Source organism: Lathamus discolor, chromosome 3 (genome assembly GCF_037157495.1).
Source record: "Lathamus discolor isolate bLatDis1 chromosome 3, bLatDis1.hap1, whole genome shotgun sequence".
Lineage (NCBI taxonomy): Eukaryota > Metazoa > Chordata > Aves > Psittaciformes > Psittacidae > Lathamus > Lathamus discolor.
Window position 1 is genome coordinate 29381953 of NC_088886.1, and position 21701 is coordinate 29403653.

General features: G+C 43.1%; 1 protein-coding gene and 1 long non-coding RNA gene across 5 annotated transcripts in view; one reads left to right on the forward strand and one right to left on the reverse strand.

Annotated features, from left to right (window-relative positions):
* EIF4E2 (eukaryotic translation initiation factor 4E family member 2) overlaps positions 1-4517 on the reverse strand; it is a 19077-nt gene extending 14560 nt beyond the window's left edge. For 2 of the 4 annotated variants that reach the window (XM_065674372.1, XM_065674370.1), the window contains exons 1-4: positions 4389-4517; positions 3498-3612; positions 2120-2254; positions 58-162 (exon numbers count right to left, since the gene is read on the reverse strand). In XM_065674372.1, coding sequence (XP_065530444.1) covers positions 58-162; positions 2120-2254; positions 3498-3612; positions 4389-4408 — 375 coding nt within the window. In that variant the 5' untranslated portion in view covers positions 4409-4517. Of the gene's footprint in view, positions 1-57; positions 163-2119; positions 2255-3497; positions 3613-4055; positions 4227-4388 lie in introns of those variants that run through there. The other 2 variants (XM_065674373.1, XM_065674371.1) reach the window with 2 other exon arrangements.
* LOC136011876 (uncharacterized) lies at positions 4397-15882 on the forward strand. The gene is made up of 4 exons (XR_010611493.1): positions 4397-4715; positions 5561-5638; positions 11025-11136; positions 15047-15882. It is a non-coding gene; the product is annotated as an uncharacterized LOC136011876 (long non-coding RNA).
* The last annotated feature ends 5819 nt before the right edge of the window (positions 15883-21701 follow it).

The window sequence follows — 21701 nt, forward strand, 5'->3', positions numbered from 1 at the left end:
ACTCCCTCCAGAATGCTCTGGGAAAATATCAAGGCAGAAATGAAAGCTCCAACTCACCTCCCACATAGGTTTGATCCCTTCTTTGAAAAGATGGAAGTCACTATGGCCTGTCAGGTCCCCAGGACGTACCATGTGACTGTAGAACCTCCAGAACTGCTCCACCTGCAATGACATGAACCATATATGAGGCTGCTCAAACAGTCAAGATTCCTACAGAAACAGGATTCCCTTTCTTCACCAGCTGGCCAGAGCCACCTTCCACTCTTCTACTTTCTTGTCACAAGGGTGTTGACTGAGATACACAGAAAGCAGTAGTAGGATCAGAGGCTGACTGCATGTTTCTGACTGGCTCTGTTACCAGACGACCACTTGAAATATCCAACATGTGTCTCCAAAGTCACCTGATGTTTGTTTGAAGAAATCTGCACCAAGATAACTGCTGCTCTGGAGAACAGTTGCAAACAGATCTTATATATCCTACTGCTCAAACTTCCAATCAGTAGATCAGCTACCTTTCTACAATACACACATTAGCCCTGCATTAACCACTGCTCTCTGCAACTATGGAGACTTCAGGAGCATTCAAACGAGACATTTTTTGTATTTAATTTTACTCTATCCAGGTTTTAAGACAAAAGACACATTCTGGTGCTGGTTTAAGATCTTAAGAAACCATTTAGAACTTTGGTTGAAACATTCCTTTTGCAATCTGCCATGTCTGGATCACTTCACATTGACCCATTTCCATTCTGGCACTCCTGTGTCTACTACAGACAATTTGGCTGGAAGGCAAGGGAATTATCTTTTCTAATTCTCAAAAATAAAATATTTACCCTTTAGGATTCTCTGGATAAGAAAGGATTTTAGAGAGGATGGATCTTTAAAAGAAAACAAGGCACTTGAAGACATTATACTAATTTCCATATTTTAAGAGGATTCCACTGTGTAAGTCAATAGCTATTAAGCAGACCAGCAGTGAAGCTGGAGGGGCCAGACACCATCCCAAGCACTTTATCAGAGACCTTAATGACCTGGTCAGCACTTGGAATTCTGCTCCAATCTCTGACCTCTGCCAGCCACGCAGGAATTTGCTTTTGTAGCCAATAAAATTATGAACCAAGACTGAGGTGGGGTCAGAAACCTGGGTTCTATTTTTGTCAGGCACATCCAAATACACTGTGAAAATTATCTTCTTACATCGAGCGAATATGCCCTCTAGTGGTTAGCACTTAAAAGCTTTCAGAGCTTTCTACTGAAAAGAATAAATCTGAACCCAGATTTAGGCTCAGACAATTATTTCAAAAGCTTGCTCTTCCTCCTCAAAGAGAATTTGGAACCAAACACACTATCAGACGTGAATCTCTCCATCCTAACTGAAATCTAGCAGTTCCAACCTTCAACAGCACCCACAAATTCTTTGCTGCAAGAGGGAGACAACACAACATGTTAATCTGCTTCCTCTGAGGAGCTAAAAATCAATGTTAAGTCTAACTGATTAAACAGACTGAAAGTATACACTCAATTGATTTCAGGAATAAACAATGACAAAGAATCAAAGGGGAAAAGGAGAGCTGCTTGCCTTTTAATAAACTTCGTGGTAACACCAAACTGCATCTCAGTCATCACTTCTAGACAGAAAACAGGTCACCAGCTGCTTGTATACACACCTCACCAGATGCTTTTTCCAAACACACTGGTGGAAATATGGCCAGGGGAGAAGTGTGTGTGGGGAACTGTACAGTCTTTGCTTCACACCTATACTGCATCCAGAAAAGCTGTTCCTTCCTTCTTTTGCTTACCTGTCAAGTTCCACTCCAGTTAGCGGTTTTAAACTACATGGGAGTTCTTTTAGTTTTCTATTATTATTTCAGCTACCACCAATACTGCAGGCACAGATGGCTAGCACAGGGCAGAGGAGAACTGCTTAAGACATGTCATCTGCTGAAGGTAATTCAAGAACTCATATGTAAGTCATGGCATACCATTCATTCTCCTCTTGTTGCTCCTGACAAAACAGAGAGCACAGCCTGCATGCACATACTCCTAGCACACAGGGAGCAAGCCAGCCACAATGACCATGACATGCCCAAGTGCACAGGGACAACAGGGATATACTTACGGAGGCAAAGGTGCCAATCTGTTTGATGTTCTGTTCATAACTCTGTGAGCTGGTGGGTCTCCCGGGTGTTCGTCTGGAGTACCAGAAGGTATAATTATACTGCAAGGGGTGCTCAGCTGGCCCTGGGACAACAGCCTGCAGAAAAGAAAAGCTTCCTTTACCCTTATGACCCACTCTAAAAGCGGAATAGGAAAAATTACATTTGTAGCATCAGAAGCCCACATGTTCCTGCCTTCACAGGCTATAAAACAAACAGCTAACCCTCATTTTTTCAGAATCTCTGATAATTGTCTGAAATGGATGATTAGGCTAACAGCAGCTGACTATTCCAAAGAATATTAGGAATCTGCAGCACAGAGAAGGCTAAGGAAATAATAACTAGAGTTCAGAAAAAGGCTGTAAAAAAAACAACTTCCATAACTATTAGAGGCAGTATTACTAAATTTTCCTTTAGTCCTTAACTGTGCCTGTCTCAAAGGGAAAAAGACAAACCAGAAGGGCAATGTGAGAGTTTTAATTATTCCAAATTAAGAAAAAAAAAAATTAAAATCCCCAAACACTCTCCTTCTCTGGGAAGAACAGAACCCATTTATACCAAACCATGATTCAAACGCAATTATAACTCTTCAGTGACACCAACTCCCTCAAGCAACCAACACCCTAACACTCTGGGAGGATCAGTCTCAGAACTCGTTATGTCAGCTTCAGCGGAACCCATCACTAGCAGTGGGTAGTGATCATTTTTCAATTTCCAAAACACCCATTTCTGATTAAAAACACTCCCAATGAGCACAAAAGACTTTAGTGGGAACTCACTGACCAAGAGTCAAAATTGACATTAAAACAAAAATGAACCAAAAAGCCCTTCTCTTGTATCACTTGACGTTGTATCAAGAGTTACTAGGGCTTAAATCTCTACTCTCCTCTTGTCTTAGATGAACATATGCTTCTTAACTAGGCTACACTGTAGATACAGAGACTCACCTTAAGAGTTATTACAACAGTGGCACAAACACAACCTGGTAAAGCAACTGCAAGCCACTACTGCCCTGTCAACCAGCCCTTCCCCTACGACCTCTTCCAAAAATTAATTTTTTTCTTTTTTAAATAAAGCTTTATTTCTCATTTTTATTCAAAACCCATGCAGAATACTAGCTGAGTTTGTGAAGGGAGCATTCACCCCTCATTCACCCACCTCCAAAACCTACAGCAAATTATCCAAATGCTAACATAGCCCCTGTCTTCATTGTAACAGTAACAGAGCATTAAGCTACCACAGCCCACCAAGACATATCTTCCTTATCCCTGAACTGAGGACTGACTCTGTAGCACACCAACATCACGCCTTAGCAATGGAATGCAGATGCCAGCACTGTACCTTCCTCTTGGTGGTACTCTGTGGTTTCTCTCGATCATTCTTTTCCTTCTCACTGTCTTTCTGTGTGTTGTTCTCCTCATTCTGGTCATGGTCTCCACTATCATCATCTTTCAAACTGATAAAGAAACAGAACAAAGAGAGTGAGTCTTACGTTGCACAGCTGAGAAGGTTTATACCAAGCCCCAGCAGTCTCTGCTGCTTAGCTCCTCTGTAGCGTAAGGGCTACCCATGTTTGGAAATCTACACTTGGCAACCCCCAAGAGTAAAATCTACTACTACTTTGCATACCCAGAGTCCATCACAGGCATCTCAGACACATACTTTAAAGCACAAGCAAGCAACAACATGCCTTTTTAGAACAAACTCAAGCAGTCCGAACCAGGCATTCATCTGCCACAGACACCCCCAGCTACTTGTCTGGATTCCTAGCTGCTCAGGAAGAGCCCTGTCACTGTAACCCTGCTGACTCGCCCCTGCCCACCTCCCCACGCCCCTGAGCACGCAGAGACAGCCCCTCACGCAAGCGGACACCTGAACCCCACGGGTCCCTCTGCCCACCCCATTCCTCGCGAAGGGACGGAAAAGAAGAGGGAAAAGCGGGGCCAAAAGGCGGCCCGCCCCACGGCCGTGCGCGCTGCGGGACGCTCCGCCACGAGCGGAGGCTGGCGCCGCCGGACCCCTGCCCCCACGCCTCGGAGCCAGGCAGCGCCGCCTGAGCAGGGCCGGGCCGGGCCGGGCCCGGGGGGGGAGGAACGGAGCTGCGCGCGCGGCCCCGTGACTCATCGCATCCAGCCGAGCCAGCGGGGAGGGGAGGGGCCGGCAGGCCGCGGGGCCTCGCCGCCCTCCGCCGCGGGGAGGGGGGGACTGGGGACGGCCACACCGCCAACTCACGCGTCGAATTTGTTGTTCATCGTCGCTCGCCGCCGCCACCTCCGTCCACCTCAGCGACTTCCGCCCCGCCGAGTCCGTTCTCCAAAGCCTTCCGCCGCTTCCGCCAGCGGTGACCCGCGCTTCCCCACGGCGCCATAAGTACGGCGGACGACGGAAGGGGAACAAGAACGCTCCCGGTTGCCGTTTGAGTGCGCACTCTGTCGGGATCCCCAGTGCGGGCAAGCCGCCATCTTGAGTGTGGTGGGCGGACAGAGCCACCATGTTGGGTGTGGCGTGAGGCGAGGTGTGGAGTCGGGCGGCCGCGCTCGCAGGGCAGCGGCGCAGCCGGTGGGTGCGGGCGCTGTGCCGTTTTGTTCGCGGGGTTCGTTTGTCTCTGGTACAGGCAGTCACTTTTTAAGGGGTCTGTCCGACTTCTCGCCTCTGGTGACAAGCAAGTCGGAGGATGCAGTAATTGCAGTAATCAGACACTTTGGGGAAAAAAACCCAACCACCACTGAACTGCAGGCTCAGCCCTGCTCAAGACCCTGACTCTGATTTTGGTTTTCTCAAAGACACGTTCCCCTAAAGCTACATAGATCTTATCCATTGGGAAGCCAGCCTAGATGTGGTTGGGTATGGATTTAAAGCATTCTGCTGATGCAATAAATGCATATACAGACACTGTTATTCTAGAATTTCTGGGGGGTTTATATATAGCTTGTACCATTTAAAAGAAGCCTAGGGTTATTATACTGGTACTTTTATACTGATCTAACACTTGAAATCCTGTATATTAAAATGATAGAAGTAAACTGTATGGAAAACTGGTAAAGCTGTGCAAAAGGAGAGGTGTACAGGTTTATTCATATTGTAGGATGTAGGTAATGTCCAGCATCCTATTCGCAGTGAAGAGTTCCTCAGAAGTTGTTCAAACTCACCTTTGGATAGTTTTGCAACCAGGGACAAAACATAAGAGAGATCTATTGCTTGGCTTTGCTCTGTCTAAGGATTGTCCCCAAACCTTTGTGGTGTTAGTATACCTTAGTGGCATTAATATCTCCTTAGTAATAGGGAGGTCTTGCACTGTGGTATCCTGGGTACTCATAAACCTTGTGCTGCTATAACACATAATCTCATTTAGAACTACACTTGCATATTGCAAGATCACTTGGTTCTTATGTTTAATTCCACAGGATGGATCAATGACAGCATCCAACTCTTCTTGGACTTCTTCTACAGAACAAAAGGACGAAGAAGGAGTATTTAAGAAGGTATCTGATGTGTAGACTCTCTGCAGAAATTCAAAATTCCCAAGACACCTTATGCTGCAGGTTTAGGGCTTCTGATTCAAATGCATTTTGTCTATTACCCTGCCATGAGCAAGGACAGAGACATGTATAAGTGTGGGTACACACATTTCTCACCTTGTACTTCCAGATGCACCATCATGGAGAGCTCAGCATAAGGTGATGGTGGTGTCTGAGCCCACTATGAAGAGATACATGATCTCTGAGATCTGTGATGTAGAGGGTGGGTCGTCCTTTGCCTGTAGATATGAGACAGACAACAAGATTTAAGACTGTTTTAATAGCATAGCAAATCTCAATCAGCAGAGCTTCTTTTCATCACAGAGTGCATACTGAGTTGATGAAGCCGGTAAGACAGCAGCCATGTAGCTCTGTTAAAAAATAATCTTGCTGACTGAGGAAGACAGCGTACAGTAAGTTTTCTTTCAGTCTAGGGTGGAACAACATTACTCTCTCTGTGCTGGCTGCCAAAGAACACAACCTCAGCACCTTCAAAAAGTACTTTGCTTTAGAGGCTGAATTCAAATGAAGAAATAGCTGAACAGTATCTCAGGAGGAAAAGGAAGTAGGAGTGCAGCTGGAAATGTCTTAGCTACAAGCATTTTAAATATGTTGCAGCTGCACAAGAGGCAATTACTTGTTGCCTTTAACATGAGCTTGATATGCATCAGTGAAGTTCTGTGGCTCTGCAGGCACCCAGCTCTTCTAGTGGTTCCTGATCTCATCGTTTTCATAGATCCTGCAAGTGTGTTAGTGCCTGCAGCAGTCTCATTAACGTAGTGCTAAAGTGCCTCAACAGTGAGAGGAAATTGTTGTAGAACTGTGCCCAGAAACACAACCACAAGGAACACCATGACATCTTGGATTCATAGTGCATTTAAAGCTTGAATCGTAGAATCACAGAATAGTTAGGGTTGGAAAGGACCTTAAGATCATCTAGTTCCAATCCCCCTGCCATGACCAGGAACACCTCACACTAAACCATGTCACCCAAGGCTCTGTCCAACCTGGCCTTGAACACCGCCAGGGATGGAGCATTCACAACTTCCTTGGGCAACCCATTCCAGTGCCTCACCACCCTTACAGTAAAGAAATTTTTCCTTATATCCAACCTAAACTTCCCCTGCTTAAGTTTTAACCCATTATAATATTCACAGCAGAACCATGCCTAACCATTGCTATGATCCAGATGTCTTACTTATCTGACTATAGGAGATAAATGAATACTTGATTTAAAAAAAAAATATTTTAAAGGGAAGTGTGTGAAGGATGATTGTAACCTTACAGTTAACTTTCCAGATTGCCTGCTCTCCACTAGTAACTTTCAGATTTGAGTGATCTGAATGCCCTTGAATACAGTTTTTCTTCCATGTGAAGTCTTTCCAAATTCATCTGTTTCCTGCTAAATCTTAAATAAACACTTGGCTGCAGTTCTCAAAGCCACAACCATGTTAGCTTGTCTTTTTTTTTTTTTTGTTGTTGTTGTTTTTTTCCTGGATAGTTCTTGCAGCCCAGTTTAACACAGGAAATAAGGGATATTACAAAACTCTTTAAGGCACAAGCTAAGAGGAAAAACCTGATTCTGGCTCCAGGGCAAACTTGGTGCTGAAATAATGTCAATATAAAATTAGATCAGTCTCTCTGAAGGCAGCTGTTGCAAGAGATTGAATGGGCCTGTAGACAAAGCAAGTCAGGAACGGTTGCAGGGGGATCAGAAGTGAGTGCTGGTTTTAGCAGAGTTAAGAGCTCTGCTTCCACTCTGTGCATTGGCAAACAACCATTTAATGGCACAGCTCACCAAAAAATGCTGTCAAGCTTTGGTAACAGTTCCAGGGAACAGGTCAGTCCTTGCTTACCCAAAGCTAGGAGGTGCCATGGAATTCTGGAAGCCTCCGAGCAGCCTCTGGCACATGGCAGTCTCTGTAGAGAAACTGTGTCCAAAAAGCACATCAGCAATCATGTTGTTGATGGAAGAGAGGAGTGGGACAGAGAGATCCATGCTGACAAACAGGAAAGCTGCATCGTTAACTTCTTTCATAGGCCGTTTTGTTTACACTGAACTCCTGTCCAGCCTGCTCTTGATTTGCATGGGATTACACAAATAGCTGAGCCTGCAAGAATCAAGATGCAGAAGTCTAACTAGGAGACTGTTCTGCAGGCACCTTTATAATGAGTGAGGGAAAGAGTCCATCCTATAGAAAAGTGCATAATCAGCACAATTTAGGACTCACTCATCTATCACTTTCTCCCATAAAGGATTGGCATGAACGCAGTGAGTCAGGCGTGATGTTCCAGTCAAGGGCAGAATGAATTGTGAAAGCATCAGCTGTGTAAACCTCCCATCAAACCTACTGCAGAAATTGCTACTTCCAGTAGAAAAAGCAGGGTTGGCAACAAGGAGGATGAACCCATGTCATCACAATCACCTACAGATCTATATTTCACCTCTTTCTCTGGCAAAGACCTCAACCAGGCAGCAAGCCAGGCTGCCAGGCTTTTTTTTCCCTAGGCCTAGGTTGCTAAGAGCCGTCAGGTTGAAGGGTCTCTGCTCCTTCCAGGTGTGCCCATTGGCAAAGATAATGCCTGCAACAGAATGGGGAAGGACTGGGCAGAAGTATGGGACTGGCACCTCCATAAGCAGGACTGGTGCAGTCATAGTGGTTCCAAGATTTACCACCATGAGTCTGAAAGGTTCCCTAGCAGTATTTATATGGGAAATCAGAGGTGTTGATGCTGATTTTTTCACATCTACTTTACCATTTCTGTAGGAAACAAGTTCCATGCCTGTCTCCTTTTCTGCTTCTTTGTCTAGCACTCAAAACCTGCTGGGTCCTGCCAGCTGACATTTTTACAGTTTTACATTTTTAGTGAGAAGACTTCTTGGTAACATGCTCAGTAACTAAGAACTGACCAGGCTATGCAAGTAAATGGGAAACACATGAATTTTTTGTGCTGAATATATATTTGGGGCCCAGTGTGAGAAAGACATGGAGCAGTGGTTCTGCTGCATTCATCTTGCTGCCAAAAGCAGCTCATCTTGAAAAGAGGCATTAAGAATAGATGAGGTCATTGTACCAAACTCCATTCTCTGAACAGCTTGTTCTGCTAAAAATATTTCAGTACACACAACAATGGAAAGTTCTGTAAGAGCCTCCAACAGCATCTCTAAAAAAAGATGACACAGGTTTCTCACAAAATTATTCTGCGTGCCCAGGGCATCCTTCACTGCTTGAAACACATTCAGCTGTATCAGTGGTGTTTTCCTCTCAGAGTGTGTATGTACTACCATACATCCTGGCCACCCAGAGAGACAATAAGAAACATGATGACATAAAGATATGAGGCATTTTCAGAAAGTCCCTTCCACATCTTAGTCATACTCTTAAGCCAGAGCTCCAAGACCATCTATTATCTAAGGGCTGTTTCACAGCCTTTGGCATTGCCCAAGGAATGGGTGGGAGATATTTAATCTTGCTGTCAGGAAATGAAAGGTTGGAATCATGTTTCACTATTAAAATCTTAAAAGGCTTTCACTGTTATTAATGCATTTCATTATTATTCATGGCTGTTATTCACGTATCAGCAGTACACATAGCCATCATCACAACAACCATGTCATGTTACCCAGAATGTGATTTATTCCATTTACAGTGCCCCACCAGAGGTCATTGATGGATACTGCAAAATCATAAATATTGCTTTTATTATCTTTCCATGTTTATTTATTTTCCGATCACACAGCTACTTTGGTGTATTAGTACTTACACAAGGAACAGCCTTCATCGTTAAAGTAGAAATTATAGCTGCAATTAACATGTGCAGCCATTAGATGGGAATGTTTGCTCATCATTGGACTGAGTATTGTGCTTGCTAAGGCTAGCACAGTGAGGCAATTAAGCCAAACTTTGCTAAGTCTCGCACAGTGAGGCAGTTAAGCGAAACTTTTCAAACAGCCATTGATTTGGAGTATCTTGTCAGAGATGTGTTGAGTATCATGAGCTGCTTGGGAAGGACTTAGCTCCTACATATTCTACTGATTGCTACCAGAGTTTGGGTTCTCAGTAGTTCTGCAAATCAGAACTGTCTCTGACACCTGTAAACTAGAGACCAGTTTTAAACTCTTCAACCCTGAGTGGTTGAGAAAGGCCTAATTTCACAGAGGGAGGGAAGACAAGATAGTGGTACCTTGCTCAAAGGTTTAGGATTTCAGATAGGAACATCAGGTAGCCTGTGATTGTACGGGATAGGAGGTAAGGATGAGGTGCTAGATGCGCCATCTCTGGAGACATTCAAGGCCAGGCTGGATGTGGTCTGAGCAACCTAATCTAGTCAAAGATGTCCCTGCTCATTGCAGGGGGGTTGTACTAGATGACCTCCAAAGGTTTTTCTGAGCAGTTGCAGCACTCTGGTAATATATGATGGAGGCTTGAAAGATGAAAAGGCATATCTCTGCTGTAGGGATTTCGAGGGATCTGGTAATAATACACCATCTGTAAAGCTGAGCAGTTTCCATGTACCCTGCTTCCGCAGTTTGCTCATTGGAATCCACTGGTGATGTTCTATTGCTGAACTCACATATGTGGTTCAGGAACATCTATAAGCAGGTTTACATCTCTCTGGAGGCGGGTGCAGGCAAAGGCTCCTCCTTTGCAATTTTTGGAAACAAAGGTGTAGCTAGGGATTCTAAAATATGCTGACCATGCTGAAAACGCATGCAAATGTGATCGGGCACCTACTGCTGCCACTTGCTGTGAGCAATGGCTGTTTTCTGTAAGGGAGAGTAATTTGAATAATTGTTTTCACACCAGTTGGAGTCCAATCTTTTGCCTTAATAGCCCAAGTAAGATGGAGAGGGAAAAAGAAATAAGTGCTTGAATTCCGGAGTTGGATTCCATCTAGTACCCAAAGGAACTGCAGAGCCTGTTGTTTCTCTTGTACATGGGAAAATATGGGCCTTTGTTGCTGCTTCTAGTCCCATATATCCTAGGCTTACAGACTCCTTTTCACCAACATTGCTGCATTTCTCAGAATAGCCAGAGATGCGGTCATAGCATGAATCCTGAGCAAGAATCCTTCCTCTAACTGCACATGGAGAAAGAAAAGGGTCCTATGGGTTTTGTTTGGTAGATGCAGTGTGTAGGGCACATTGAGGAATGTCAGTAACTTCACACATCTTTCTATGCCTCTACACTCTCCAAGGGAGAAAAATAAAAAAGCCAGAAAACCAGTGTGTTGATACTCTGCCATACCAGATAGTACATATAATGTCACCTAGGTGTGGTTCTGTGCCACTGCTTACTTATGTATTCAAATGGACTAACATTTTTCTATCAACCTGGTTGTTTTGCAGTGCGCATCAGCTCTGATGATTACTGACACTTGCAACACCTTCCCAAAACAAGCAGAACTCTGTGAAGATAAACTTTTGTCTTAGAGCAATCTTCAAAATCATAACACCACAGGTAACAAAGCTTTTGTTTGTCCTTTCCCCTTCATGCCTATCTCCAATGGGAAGGACTGACCTGGAGCAATAACACCTCCAGTATGCTGCAGTCTCACCTGCTTTTCTGCTCCTACACTGACCAGGCCAGGCCTCTGCCTCAGGAAGCCTCCCAGGGCCTTGTTGTGCCAAGACATAACCAGCCAGTGGCTGTCTAAGTGGCAAACAGCCAAAATAAGGGGTACAGGATTCAATGCTCAAGCAAATAAGCTTTGCTATCTGCCTCTCATTGATGAGTTTTGCTTATTCTTCCTGTTTCCTTTCCTCCCTCCTTGAAACTTGTTCTGTAGTGACAGAATTCCTTAGGCATTATTTTTTACTGGAAACTGTTCGGCGATTTGCACCATTTCCAGCTGTTGCTGCAGGCCCTTTTCATTCACCGCTACTCCTCTCTAAAGTCCAACAGGGAATCACAGGGCTTGAAGTTCTGCCTGGAAAGTTCACAGTTCACACTAAAGCCAGGAAGGAACAGAAAGATGCTTTACATTCTAGCCAAGGTTATGTTAGGAGTCTACACCTGAAATATTCATAAAACTATAAAAAGTATCAGTACCTTCAAGAGTGTTTCACGGGGAATTTTGAAGTTCAGTGTTCACAGCTTGCCAGTTAAGTGTAGCAGAGTCAGTTCTGGAAGTAGCTTCCTTTGGCCCTCTGGATGTTCAGAAATATCAGAGAAATCCAGACACAAAGAAAGAGAAGAACACCCACAAAAAATTTACTTTTAGGAAAAATTGCTGTCCTCATGTCCCTTCTTACTCAGCTGTGACCTGCTAGCTGGAGAGCCCCCAGATCCACACTCCCACAGGCACTAGCCCTGTTGGAGCACTTGGACAGCACAGGCAAATTAACATGTCTAGTCCCAAGTGATTGCAAACGGAGTGTGTCCCTTGAGCTGTGCACAGAATGAACAGGAAGAACAGGACAGGTGAACTGAGGTGGGCCACTTTTTGACTATCACAGTGAGAACAAGGATGGTACCCCGCTGTGGACATTAACTTGGACTTTAAAGACCTGGTTCAATTCCCTGTTGTGCTACAGATCTTTATGATTCTGGGAAAGCTGCTTCATGTGGTTTCATAGTATAGCCAGCCTGTAATCTATGTATAAACAAGATGCCTTGAAAACAAGTACTCGCATCCCTTCATTTTCCCTTTCACTGGGGCTGGATCTAGCAACCACAGAGCTGTAAAGTGACTGGATTCATATGGCTGATCTGGTGGAAAGCTTTTTGGTTTTATCTGCAGGAACAGTTTTCTGCTGGCTCAGCAGTCTGAACACACTCACCTGCTGGCTGCTGTCTCAGTAAGCAGTGTGAGAACATGGCCAAGGACAAAAGAGGCAGGACCACCCCTTTTGGCAGACTCACTGATCATTTTAGCTGCAGTGCAAATGTGTATCTGTATCCTGTCCACTTCAGAGTCCCTCCTGCTTGAGCTCCTAGGGCTCTTGCTGTCACAAATACATTCCAGTTAACTATTCCAGTGACAGTAGACAGAGAACTACCCTGTACAGAAATTATATTACAGTCTCTGGTGATTGTTTCCTTCTAATGCACTAAAGCATTCTCAGCTAATGCCCTAATAAGATTTTATATGCAGTAACTGTATGGATGGCTCCAGGATGGAGAGATGTAATAATGGGAAAAATTTATGGAAGACTAAAACCAAATCTAATAGATTTGATATTCTTCAGAAACATTGTGAAAGACAGCAAAATATTGCAAAATACTTCAAAAGACCATGGAAAAGAGCCCAGGAATTGCCAGCACTGCTTTCTGCCCAAATCAAACCTTTCTCTGAGAGATTTTTTTTTTTAGTTTTGTCCATCTTCAGTATCAGGAATTTGAAGGACTTTCACCAGACTGTCTGACACTGCTCAGAAGAGGCTGTACTGGGAGACAAAAGTGGTGACCTGTAAGGAAGAATGTTTTTAATCCTGTGTTGCAGCTGGATGTTATGAATGGGAGTTCCTCTCTCATTGAATGTGCAACTGAGAGCACTACTTCCTCATCAGGACCACCCTGGGAGAGGCCTAGGCAATTCCTTGTGCTCAGCAACACAGTTGCAGGCACATTGCACTCTTCTACTGTCACCTTACAGCCTTGTTACATGCCCACCTCCCTCTGCTTTCATTCTCTCATAGGAAGGAAGAAAGAATAACTACTTTTTGCTAAGGTGCAGTGCAGCAAGGTGAAGCTGATGGGCCTGGGTGGGTCCATGATTCTCAATGAATCAAAGATGTGTTTGTCAGTTCACAGAGAGTACGAATTTCCAGTTGAATGCAGTTTTCCAAGGTAAACGTAAAGGTAAACGCTCTGTGCTGACCTTGGTGTGTTCTCTGAGAAAGCACAGTTCAAGTGGTTTTTGCATGTGACCTCGTTAGTCTCCCCTATTCTCTGGCATTAGTCAAAATATGGAGCAGTGCCCAGTGCAAAGTGGTTGTTCTGGTTTCTGTTCCTGCCAAAAATAGGTCACAGAGAATCCAGTCCAGGTTGTCTTCAAATTGCAGAGCTCGGATTGCCTTTAATGTTCAGGGAAGAGAGAGGTGAGTTTAGACTACAGCAGACATTACAACATGTGCAGTCATTGACCCCAGATGACTTCAGCAAACAATGTTTTGCAGAATCTCCGATTTTCCAAAGCATGTGAAAAGCAATAGGAAATAGTAATAATATGTCACAAGTCTCTGTTTCTTCATGTCTGAACAAAGTATCCTGTCTTGTAGGCAGTGTTACAAAGTGCTTTGAATGATGGCAAAAGATGAAGCTGGAAGTTTTTCAATGGCAGATATTTCTTTCAGAGATGCTGAATTCAGAACACCCCATGGGGTTTTCTTATTTCAGTGAAAGATTTAGGACAAATTTATAGAGTCACACTACTCCACCACTGTCTTCCTGTCTCATCCTGAAGGGACAGGGCCTCCTGGTAAAGATCTGGGAGATGATTGAGGCAAAATATCATAAAACCAGTGGAACATACAGAATCACAGAATCACAGAATCCCAAGGGTTGGAAGGGACCTAAAAAGATCATCTAGTCCAACCCCCCTGCAAGGGCAGGGTAACCTACAGTACATCACACAGGAACTTGTCCAGGCGGGCCTTGAATATCTCCAGTGTAGGAGACTCCACAACCCCCCTGGGCAACCTGTTCCAGTGCTCTGTCACTCTTACAGTAAAGAAGTTCTTCCTGATGTTAACGTGGAACTTCCTATGTTCCAGTTTACACCCATTGCCCCTTGTCCTATCACTGGATATCACTGAAAAAAGCCTAGCTCCATCATCCTGACACCTACCCTTTACATATTTGTAAACATTGATGAGGTCACCCCTCAGTCTTCTCTTTTGCAAGCTAAAGAGACCCCAAGCAGCCTTGCCTTTATACTTCCTATTTAAATTCCTAGCAGCGCTCTCAACATATTCAAGCATCCAAGATAAATGTTGGCAGTAAGATCTGCTATTCAGCTTTACCAAGACATGTGTTTTGGCACCATGGTTTGGGTGGTTCAGTTTCAGAACTCTGATTAGCAGCATCTAAAAATATACGGCTGGAGCACCATTAAGAAACATCTGAAACACTTAACCAGAATGACTACAGAATGATAACTTTAGTTATCAAGAAAATTAACTTTCAGGGAAGAAAAAATCTCAAGAAATAGTTTCTTATGTGACAAACAAGCTTTTTAGATACTTTTGCTACAGTGCCATCCTGTCAGCTAGGAGCTAACTGCTGCTGCAGCTGTCTTGCAGCCTTTTTTGCCTTTCATGCTTTGTCCTGTGGATCATATCTGGATTCTTTGTATAATTTTTTTATACTTGTATTGACCATTATTCAATTTGTGCTATTTATATTTGTTATTTTCTTTCTCTTGTAGGACTCCTCTGTCTCAACCTTCCTGCATCTGCAGGATATGACCTTCAAGCAGTTGTTTAACTGGTTCTCTTGGAAACAGCTACATAGAACCAAAGGCACTTACAGGAGGTTGGGAGGTGGTACCCAAATTAAGCATGTCATTCACAATTCCTCTGAATCATGTTCTTTACATGATCCTCATAGAGAAATGATTGCTTTAAGTGCAGCAAAACCACTAATCAATATTTTCTGGGCTGTACCGTGTTGGATAGTACCAATGTCTCTTTTGAGACATTGCATTAGAAAATCTAGAAAATTAGAAATCAGATCTGTGTAACGTTTCTGATTCATTCTGAGTCAAAGTGCTGGATTGTGTCCTTGAAGGCAAAACACATACCTCTTTGAATGCCAGAGTTGCCAGTCATTTTCCCCTCCTCTAGCAGCTTGAGAATCCAGGCCACTCCATAACATCCTGAAGTCATGTCTCTCCTTTTGCTGCATTCTGGAGAGAATTTCTTACTGAGAATTTCTTATTCATGAGGTCACACTGGAGAGTGATAGACCTTAAAGAATAATGGGCTTGGGAAGAGTGAGTCCTTAACTGAAATGTACTAGTGACTATATTTATTACCACCAAATATGGCAAAAGGAAGATAGATAGGCCAGTGTCATTTAGGCTAGTATTTTTTAAGGAGAGAGGCTTAAATAAATCCATATTTACTGCGCTGGGCACCACAGATTTCTCTGGAATTTCAGTCCTGTTGAATACCTTACCACCTTACCTCTGTAACTTTATTTTTACTCTGAAACCTCTCCATTAGGCTGCCTGCAGTAATAAACTAAAGGTTTTCAAATTGATTTAACTATTCCCTGAGGGTGAAAATACTGTTTTCTTAACTCAGTTTTGTCTGAGTCACACACACTCCATTTTCATTCCCTCTTAGGCTCAGAGACTCCCCTAAATCCACCCTTTTCTCCATGAACTCTGGCAGTGATGTATATTTTTGCAAGAGTAAGCTACAGATACAGCATTACTCTACATATAACACAACTTATTTACATGGCATCTTTGGATTATTTTATGATTTATCTGCCTGCTACCTTAAATATGTAAGTTGTGTAACTTCCTTCAGATGTTGTGTGACTGTGGTGCTATCTGAACCCAACACAGCCTGAAGCCTGTTTCCAGAGGTAGGGAGAAGAGCTGGGTCACGCGGGCTGGTCTCCTTCGCTGGTGATGTCCTTCACTTATCACAGCTCAGACACTGCTAGACAAGGAAAAGAAAACTGGAGCTGCTAACCACTCTCTTATCTCCTTGCTGTTTCATGTTTGTCCTCAATGCTGACCGTAAGAGAGCTAAACTTCTTTTACTCCTACAGTAGGAGAGAGGCTTTTCTTCTTCCCACCACTTCTCTACACTCCTTATATTTTTTCTTTTCTGGAACCTCCAGCAGAGCAGGGGCAGTTGGGCTGAAGTATGTTTAGTATATGACACCTTTCCACCAGCTATTTCTCAACTAGTGCACTGTAGTCTCTCAGCTCCTACTGAGAGTTGCTTCTACCCCCAGAGGGGCAATTGTGAAAACTATTTTGAATGGAAAATTTCATTCCGTGTACATGGAGGGAGAAAAAAAATTGAAACCCTCTTGATTTGGGCTAAAAAATAGGGTTCACAGCTGCTGTGTTTTTAAAATATGCTTGCTTCATGTCCTATGGATGTCTCTGGAGCAAGAAGAAATCTATAGTTAAACCCCACAGTTTTAAACTGATCTTTATAAGATATGTTTCCATGTACCTGATCATATAAAGCCACTGATTTGCTCCAGCCAATATGAGCTGCTTCGGAGCAGCAGAGCATATGGAAACACATTAACAGATCATTCATACAGATTTGTAGTGGCTTCTCAGAGCATGCTGGAAGAATGACCCAGGTAATTTAGGACTATTTTTCCTCTGTTTTATGGAACCCACCTTTGTCTGGATTTATTCTGTGTATTATTTTCTACGTTGCGTCTTCATTTTTATGTTCAGCCAGACCCATAAACCCCTTTTCCCTCTAAGAGTTCCTCAAAGAGAATCATTTAAAAATGTCACACTACAAAACTTGTTCTACTCTTCAACTCTTCTAAATCATCAGTGAGGAATTAAATCAAGTCAAACTTAATAGTAGATCACTATGTACCATCCCTGAAAATATACCTTATCTCGTCCAGTGAGTATCCGTGACTGGGAGATTTTACTGGGACTAATTGAACTTTATCTTTTCATACACATACAGAACATTACAAAATAGCCAACACAAAACAAGCCATAGCACTGAACACAGTGAAGCAGGCATATTTAGTTGCCAGAAGGATATCTGCAGGAGAGAATGCTCTGAAAACACCTGCTGCCCGGAGTACCAGCACCAACACAGGTTTCAGGCACATACATTGTGTCTTTAAAGGCCTGGCACTGTGTGCTCCAGAGGAATCACAGGATGGAGGCTGCTGAGTAGAGGATACCATAAGAGCATTCAAAGATTACACGAATAACAAAGATTATGGACAAGATTACCAGTGCTCAGGAGTGCAGGTTCAAACTCAATTTAACAGAGACTGGAAGGAAAAGACTTATGAAAAATAAAAGTAAAATTTAAAATAATCCTGAGACCTGCAGTCACCATGTCCAGCTGCCTCAAGCCTAAAGTACCTTCAGACGTAACAGAAGGCTAGAAATATTCAAACTGATCAGTGGTATGTGGCACAAATTCTGCTCACGTTGTGGTAAAATACCTCTTTGAGAAGCAGCTGTGCATATTTCCTTTCTCTGTCAAATACAGCAGCACTAAGAATGAAGCAACATTAATACTGGCCACTTGAACTCTGTTATACCCCCCTGCTGGGCAGTAGAAGTAGCTTAATAGATGTATCAGAAAGTTAAGGCTCCCCAATGAGATGGATAAATGAGGATTAAAAATTGGTGGTTTGTTAAGAATTACGCTGATACCCAAGTTACATGAACCGTACTTCATAGAAAGTTCACTCATCTTCCTCCACTGGGAGGAGAACTGAATCCTGCATGCTGTCTTCTAATCAGTCTACAGTCACTCAGGAACTCTGTATACCGTGCAGTCCAGAATGTGATGCTTTTGGGTACTGGCACCCTAAATAAAGCTACACTGCCGATCCTGACTTGTGTTCTGCAGCTGGCTAGTTGCCTGTGTGTTGGCTCTGTGCTACACCCTCTGAACTCCTGCAGAATTATAAATTCATTCTTTGTCATGCCTTTATAAATCATGATGTGAACTGGTTTGAACTCACTTGAGCTAAAACTAAAAAAAAAATAAATAAATAAAAATGAAGAAAAAAGAAAAAGGGCAAGCAAAACCTGTTGCTTTTGTAAGATTTGGATTCAGAGAAAGCACCTTCTTGATAGAGCTGATTAGACCAGCCATCCTGTTGTGAATGACTGTTAAAAGGCAAAAAGGTATTGGAGTGTAATTCACCTCAACAAATGAAAGCAACTTCTAACAGCGTGATTCTAACCTTTCAATCTAGAGAGACACCTCAGAGGGCTAGGGGACAAATGAAATGAAACTCACCTGTGTGTGTTGGAAGAGCTGAAATTCGTTAGGTACATTTTTTACCTACAGATCTCATCTAGCAAAATGACTTGCCGTTTCAAATCATAGCACCCAGATCTTCCATCATTTGATTTACACACAAAGCTGCCTTAGCCATATTGCTTGGAGTGAAATGGCAATGAATGTTCTTCAGACCCCATGTTTGCCATCTCTTGTCCTGCAATCATTATGCGGTATGGCTCATCAGATCTGTCTAACCTTTATTGCTAGCTGTAACAAATACACAGCATAAATCCAATATTCCTTATGCAGTTTTACTCTCAAAAGGATTCCCTTGTTTTATTCTGCAGTGTTTCTGCTTATACAGCCCTAGACCTCTCTTTCTGCCTCTCTTGCCCTGAATATTTGAGTTCAGGGTGATTTTTGAGGATACAATAACTGTATTTTTCACATCCTGAAGCTCAACTGTCTCCAAGTCTCCATAAATCTTTTCTTTCGTGACACTGAGGTTTGCTGTTTATTTCAATTTAGTTCGGCAGCAACCATAATTAATGCAGCATTTCACAATGGAAAATGTAATGGAGATATTGAAGATAAAAAAAGTGGGCAGATAATAACATTCATAGCATAAGGATTTTATAGGGAGGGATTTCCTCATCTTGGGTTACCCACAATTCCCAGTTCAAGGCTGCCCTGACAGCACAGACTTGAATGCAGATCTGATAATACAAGGCTCCTTTATAACACATTAAAGTAAGTGTGTGTAACCCTAAATCAGTTAGCATGTTATAGTTTTGGGGGTATTTTTAACCAGAAATTTCTCTCTAGCACTGAAGAAAATTTGATTTACTGTTCCCAATGCTTTTTTCTCACCTGAAGACATCTGGCTGATGAATAAATTAAGCTTCAAAGAGCCAGCAGCAAGACTTTTAGTCAAAGGCAAATGAATAATATTAAGCGCATTTTGGCTCATATTCCAGGATTACAAGTTGCTTGGATGAGCATCTTTTTCTAGTCTCCCAAGTGATGTCTCAGCAGGCATTTGGTCAGGGCCCTGTCTGAAAGTTAGAGCAAATTGTTCAAATGGACAATGTAGGATTGTGATAATAAATGTTCAAACTGAAGACAAATACTGAACTATTTTAATTCTGAATAAATGGCATAAAACTTAAGCACAAGATGTAGTGTGCCAGAAGAAAACTCAGCTGGTCTCATGTTCCATTTCTGACAGCACATGATAGCACATGCCTTAGGAAAGTTTATAAGAACAGGACAATCCAGAAACACTGTACTGATATTAAAACAAAACAACCTAAAAGTATATTTCCTGCTGAAGATCTATCCAATTGCTTTTTGAGCAGAAATAACTGTTTAGTACAAGTCCTGTGAGGAGGCATAGTTTACTAACAAGCACATGCAGTGCAATCCTCTTGGGTTCTTCTGAGCGATCCTCCCCTTTTGTTGCATTTGACACCTGCCAACCCTTCTGTTGGAGACAGTGAACATATCCTTTTCTGTCACCTACTGTCCGTTCAGGGTTTTCTAGGCCTCCCCAAATTAGAGAAATAGTTCCCCCAAATGTGCTACACTGCTGCAATGGACAGTATCTTTTTCAAAATTGAATCCCACAAATGTCAGGTTCCCCCACTACACACCATTGAGTCACTGTTTCATACACAGAGGCATCAGCAGGGACAATTTAGCCCAAGTCTTTGACATGAGCCAGTTTCCCAAACAATGTGTTTGAACAGAAGAGGAAAAACATTAACTTTTTTTTTTCAGTCTTTGTATGGATGCAAAATCTACCAAACATTTTCACAAGGCTCTCCTTGTCTTTACTTTCCGCTCTTTCTTTTTGCTGCGATGAACAGTCTCCCTCGAGTCTGGCACACAGCCTGCCATGTGCTTGTGACACTGATGCTGCTACCCAGGAAACCCATGCCATGAAACAGAAAGAAAAGCACAAGAAAAAATTGGAGGATCCTGGTGTCAGACAACTTGGCAATGTTTTCCTTAACTGTAGCCTTAGCAGAGCTGAGCACCATAGAAGGTTAGGCAGCTCCTTCCTATCATATCCATCAACATGACATATTTTCAGCTTTCTGGATTCAAACACTCCCACTACCCTGCAAATACGAAACAAAGATCCACATCTGCAGTGCTGTGATGTGAATTCATTTTTCCCCAAAAGAATCACCGTGATTTAAAAAACAATACACTCAGTTGTATGCATCTTTCCTTGGAATAAACACCTGCAACCTGGTTCCAAACCCTTCCTAACCATATATTAAAATGGCAGTTCTACCACAACTTAGAGGCCTGTGGTTGACATTGGTTATAGAAAAAAAAGATGGTGTGAAGTGTTAGTCACTCCACTTGAAAGAACTGTTACCACACTCCAGTCATCAGCACCAGGGCGTGCACCTTTTAATTTGGCAGCTCTTTGATGGTGTAACACAGACCTGTTCCTAGGGGCTGCAACCAGTTGGCAAAGTGATGACACGATGGTGGTCAGGATAGAAAGCAGCACTTGGAGGGGAAGGGCTGTGGGCAGGAGACAAGGAAAGTCATTTGAGCCACTCAGAGATGACTCTGCTGTCAGCCCTCATCAGCACCTGGTCTGGGATCATTTCTGGTCTTTCCCCATAATCTTTAAATTTCTCCACTGCCAGGTGTCAGCCAGTCCAGGAGCTGGAGGTCTGTAACCCTGGGCAAGTACTGGAAGAATGATCTCTGAAAGGAAAAACAGTTGTTCTCCGGCCCAGAACCACTCCCAAGCTTCCCAAGGGAGTGGAGGAAGAGCAAAATTAATTTTATCAGGTTTCCTGAGTTTCTGTTTGCCATTACCTCTCTTTAGATCCTTATGGGAACACATGAGTGTAAACTGGTGCAGTAGGTTTCCAAACCAGCCCAAAATACAGTGTCTGCCTGCTTAACCTGTGTGGACTAATCTGTACAGGAGGCTACACACACCACATTGGCTCCATTGTTCAGGAGCAGCAGAACTCCTGTGTGAGACTCTCTGGAAACCCATTCTTCTGAAGGGAGAGCTGTCGGGCTCCTGACCTTCAGCCAAGCTTTTAGTAGACTTTTCAAGATCAAATGCGCATT